This window comes from Penaeus monodon, chromosome 6 (genome assembly GCF_015228065.2).
Source record: "Penaeus monodon isolate SGIC_2016 chromosome 6, NSTDA_Pmon_1, whole genome shotgun sequence".
Lineage (NCBI taxonomy): Eukaryota > Metazoa > Arthropoda > Malacostraca > Decapoda > Penaeidae > Penaeus > Penaeus monodon.
The window spans coordinates 46,685,433-46,688,552 of NC_051391.1; the positions used below are offsets into that span (position 1 = coordinate 46,685,433).

Consider the following 3,120-nt stretch of genomic DNA (forward strand, 5'->3'; position numbering starts at 1 on the left):
TGGCCCAGGAAGCGTGGAAGCGGGCTGGGGGCGGAGACAAGGGTGCGGTCGAATGGGACCACATACTGACCCACATCGCAGGACTGGCCACCCACGTACGTACCCCTTACAGTGTGTTCGAGGGTGATAACAACTTTGCAGGTGGTGGTGGCACTTATCATTATGCTAAACTGTGACGGTCGTTATGATAATGATAACGATTATTGTGTTTAGCTAAACACAAAACATGTTTGATAATGAAAAAATATATATATATTGATAATCATAAGAGAAACTGTTATTAATACCGTTCATATAGATTATTACCCTCTATTCTGTTATTATAAAGTTTGATAGAACTACCATTACGATTAGCGATAGTATAATTGATATTATTATGACGTATTTTTTATCAACATTTTTACTGCTATGGCTCTTCATTGACAAAAATGCCATAACATTTCTTTAAACTGAACGAAAAAAAATGTCCATCAAAACACATTAACGAAAAAAATAGAATTATTAACTTGATTAACTGAAACTTTAGAAATACCTTCCTGAGCATCCTCTAGATACCTCATGGCAACAGAACCACCAACAAAAGCACTATGCATTTCCAGTCCGACGCGGAAGCCCTGCAGCTGGTGATGGCGACCATCTCGGAAGACCCAGTTGGCCATAAAGTGCAAGCTGACACCATTGTGGACCATCTCCATCGCCTGCACACCCATAGCAACATCGTGCCCACTGACCAGTACAACGATACCGTGGGTTACCTCAACGATATTGCGAACTACCAGGATGGGTTTTTGGCGCCCTCGGATCTCACAAGGCCTTCGTGTCCTCTCATTAACTAGGTGGAGAGTCATTGGACTGCCATTTTCACTTCGGTTTCATCCCTACTGTGAATTCGTATACGATAGTGAGACTTTTGCCTATGGGTGTATTAGTGGGTCGTGTTAAAGTAAAATTATGATGGCGTATTACGAGAAAGTGTCTTTTTTTCAGTTAAAAGATTATTGTACTGTGCCATCAATAGGTATATGTAGTTTCTGTTTTTTTCCCTAAAGTTCCGCAAAAGCAAGTGCCCAGAATATTTGGATTGGTGATGGGGACCACAGATTTGCCTTGAATTACCTGGCGAATCCTTTACCATACATAGAACGGTTAAACTCTGCTCTGTTCTGACGGCTTGGTTTGACCGGTTCTAAAATATACTGACATGTTATTATACAAGATTATGCAATGTGTTATTTAAGACGATATAGTAACTATTATAGCAATAGCTAAATGTGTATTATATTTTTTTTATTTTATTCTTTTTTTTGCACAATACTCATAGCCCTACATTAAAATATCTGATGTTACACTAAATGTATTCAGGGGTGAATGATCAACTCCTTTATTTTCTTGCAATGCTTGTTTTTAATTATCCGTGAAATACATTGTGGTGCTTCGCATCTTCTGCCTGAAGAAAAGTGTACAAGGTGAACTGTTGTAGCACAGGATTACAAAGTCCAGTTAACCACCAGTTATAGCTATTGTTAGCTGTACAGAGGTGAAGATTATTGTAGCCTAGAAGATGAATAAATTAAATTAGCAGAAATAGGTAATCATTTTATTTGTATTTTCTATACATATCTATACTGTCTGTCAGTTATGTCTAGCCACCTAACACAGTGGACGTGTTATGAAAATTATTAGAGTAATTCGACTGATCATATAAGGCAACCATATTACTCTAGCGATAGTGCTGAATTAAATGGCTGTGTCACTTAATAACCAGCAGCTATTTCATGCTTACCAAGCTAAAATGAACTTGGTAAGGAAACTTAAAAAAAAACTTGATGAACTGGAGCACTAACAAAAGAAAAGAAAAGAAAGAAAAATCTATGAATACAGGAAGCATTCAGAGGAATTGAGAATTGAACTTGCTTTTTACTGTCTACATCATGTAATTATATTTTTTAGAATAAAAGAAACATTCAGTACACTATAATCACATAATCACACACATTATCACGGAAAGGTAATGGCTGCAGAAAAGAAAATGGAAATAAAAGATTCTATTCCTTATTTAAGTTAAATTACAAGATATCAGCTGGATTAATCATTGTAATCTATGGACAGTTTAGTAAGGCAGACATCGAAAAGGGTAAATACGAGATAACGATTTGGATAAGTGGACAGATGATGATGAGGAGTAAGAAATGGAAAGGAGAAGAGACCATGCAAAATTAGTTGAGGCAAGGGAGGGGGTGGGGAGAGGAGAGGGAGAGAGAGAGAGAGAGAGAGAGAGAGAGAGAGAGAGAGAGAGAGAGAGAGAGAGAGAGAGAGAGAGAGAGAGAGAGAGAGAGAGAGAGAGAGAGAGAGAGAAATACTTTTCATGAACTGTGTATTTGATATCACTTATTGATATTCTTCCTAGCATTTGTTTTGTTTCATCTAATGTCCCTGTAATTAATTTCCTTGAAATGGTTAATGAGGAATCTTTACTTTGAATATTCCTTTCTTTTGGGACTGGTTATCATGCATTATAAAAAAAGATAACTGATTTTCTCTGAGAAATTCCAAAGGATCATATAGATTAAAGGCATATTTCAATGAGTTGTCTTCTATGATTAACTTCAAATGAGTTTTGTGATAATAAAATACTTCTTGGGTACAGTGACTTTATATTCAAGTTTATCAAAAGACAAATAATAATCTACTTCATCTTTATGAAAAACACTCAAATTACTCTCTTTTTTTACATTATTATCAACAATAATTCAGCCCAAAAAATATGAAATGAAAATAATATGCATCTACATGTGCATGTATTATCTACCATCTATAAATTTGTTGCTTTTCTAAACTAAACAATTTCATAATTTTAATATGGCATCATCTACTGTATACCTCTTATGAAAAGAAATATGTTTATTTCACAGGATATTGTACTCAAAGCATAAAAGGCCAAATTATAGCCACAGACAACTTTTCTAATTTCCTGATCTAGCGTGTTTTCTTTTAACACATTGTATTAAAAACAAAAAACATGTATCAATCTTGATGACATTGCAATTTATAACCAATACATTGGGTATCATTTCCTAGAACTAATGGGCTGTATTCTTACAAAAGAAAAAAAACAACACA

General features: G+C 35.2%; 1 protein-coding gene across 2 annotated transcripts in view; it reads left to right on the forward strand.

The window, feature by feature from the left end:
• The window catches only part of LOC119574594 (ropporin-1-like protein), a 4,739-nt gene extending 2,917 nt beyond the window's left edge, over positions 1 to 1,822 (forward strand). For both annotated transcript variants that reach the window (XM_037921894.1, XM_037921895.1), the window contains exons 4-5: positions 1 to 95; positions 600 to 1,822. The exon at positions 1 to 95 is cut by the window's left edge and continues 73 nt beyond it. In XM_037921894.1, the coding sequence (XP_037777822.1) occupies positions 1 to 95; positions 600 to 836 (332 nt within the window). In that variant the 3' untranslated portion in view covers positions 837 to 1,822. The remainder of the gene's footprint in view (positions 96 to 599) is intronic.
• Positions 1,823 to 3,120: the final 1,298 nt, after the last annotated feature.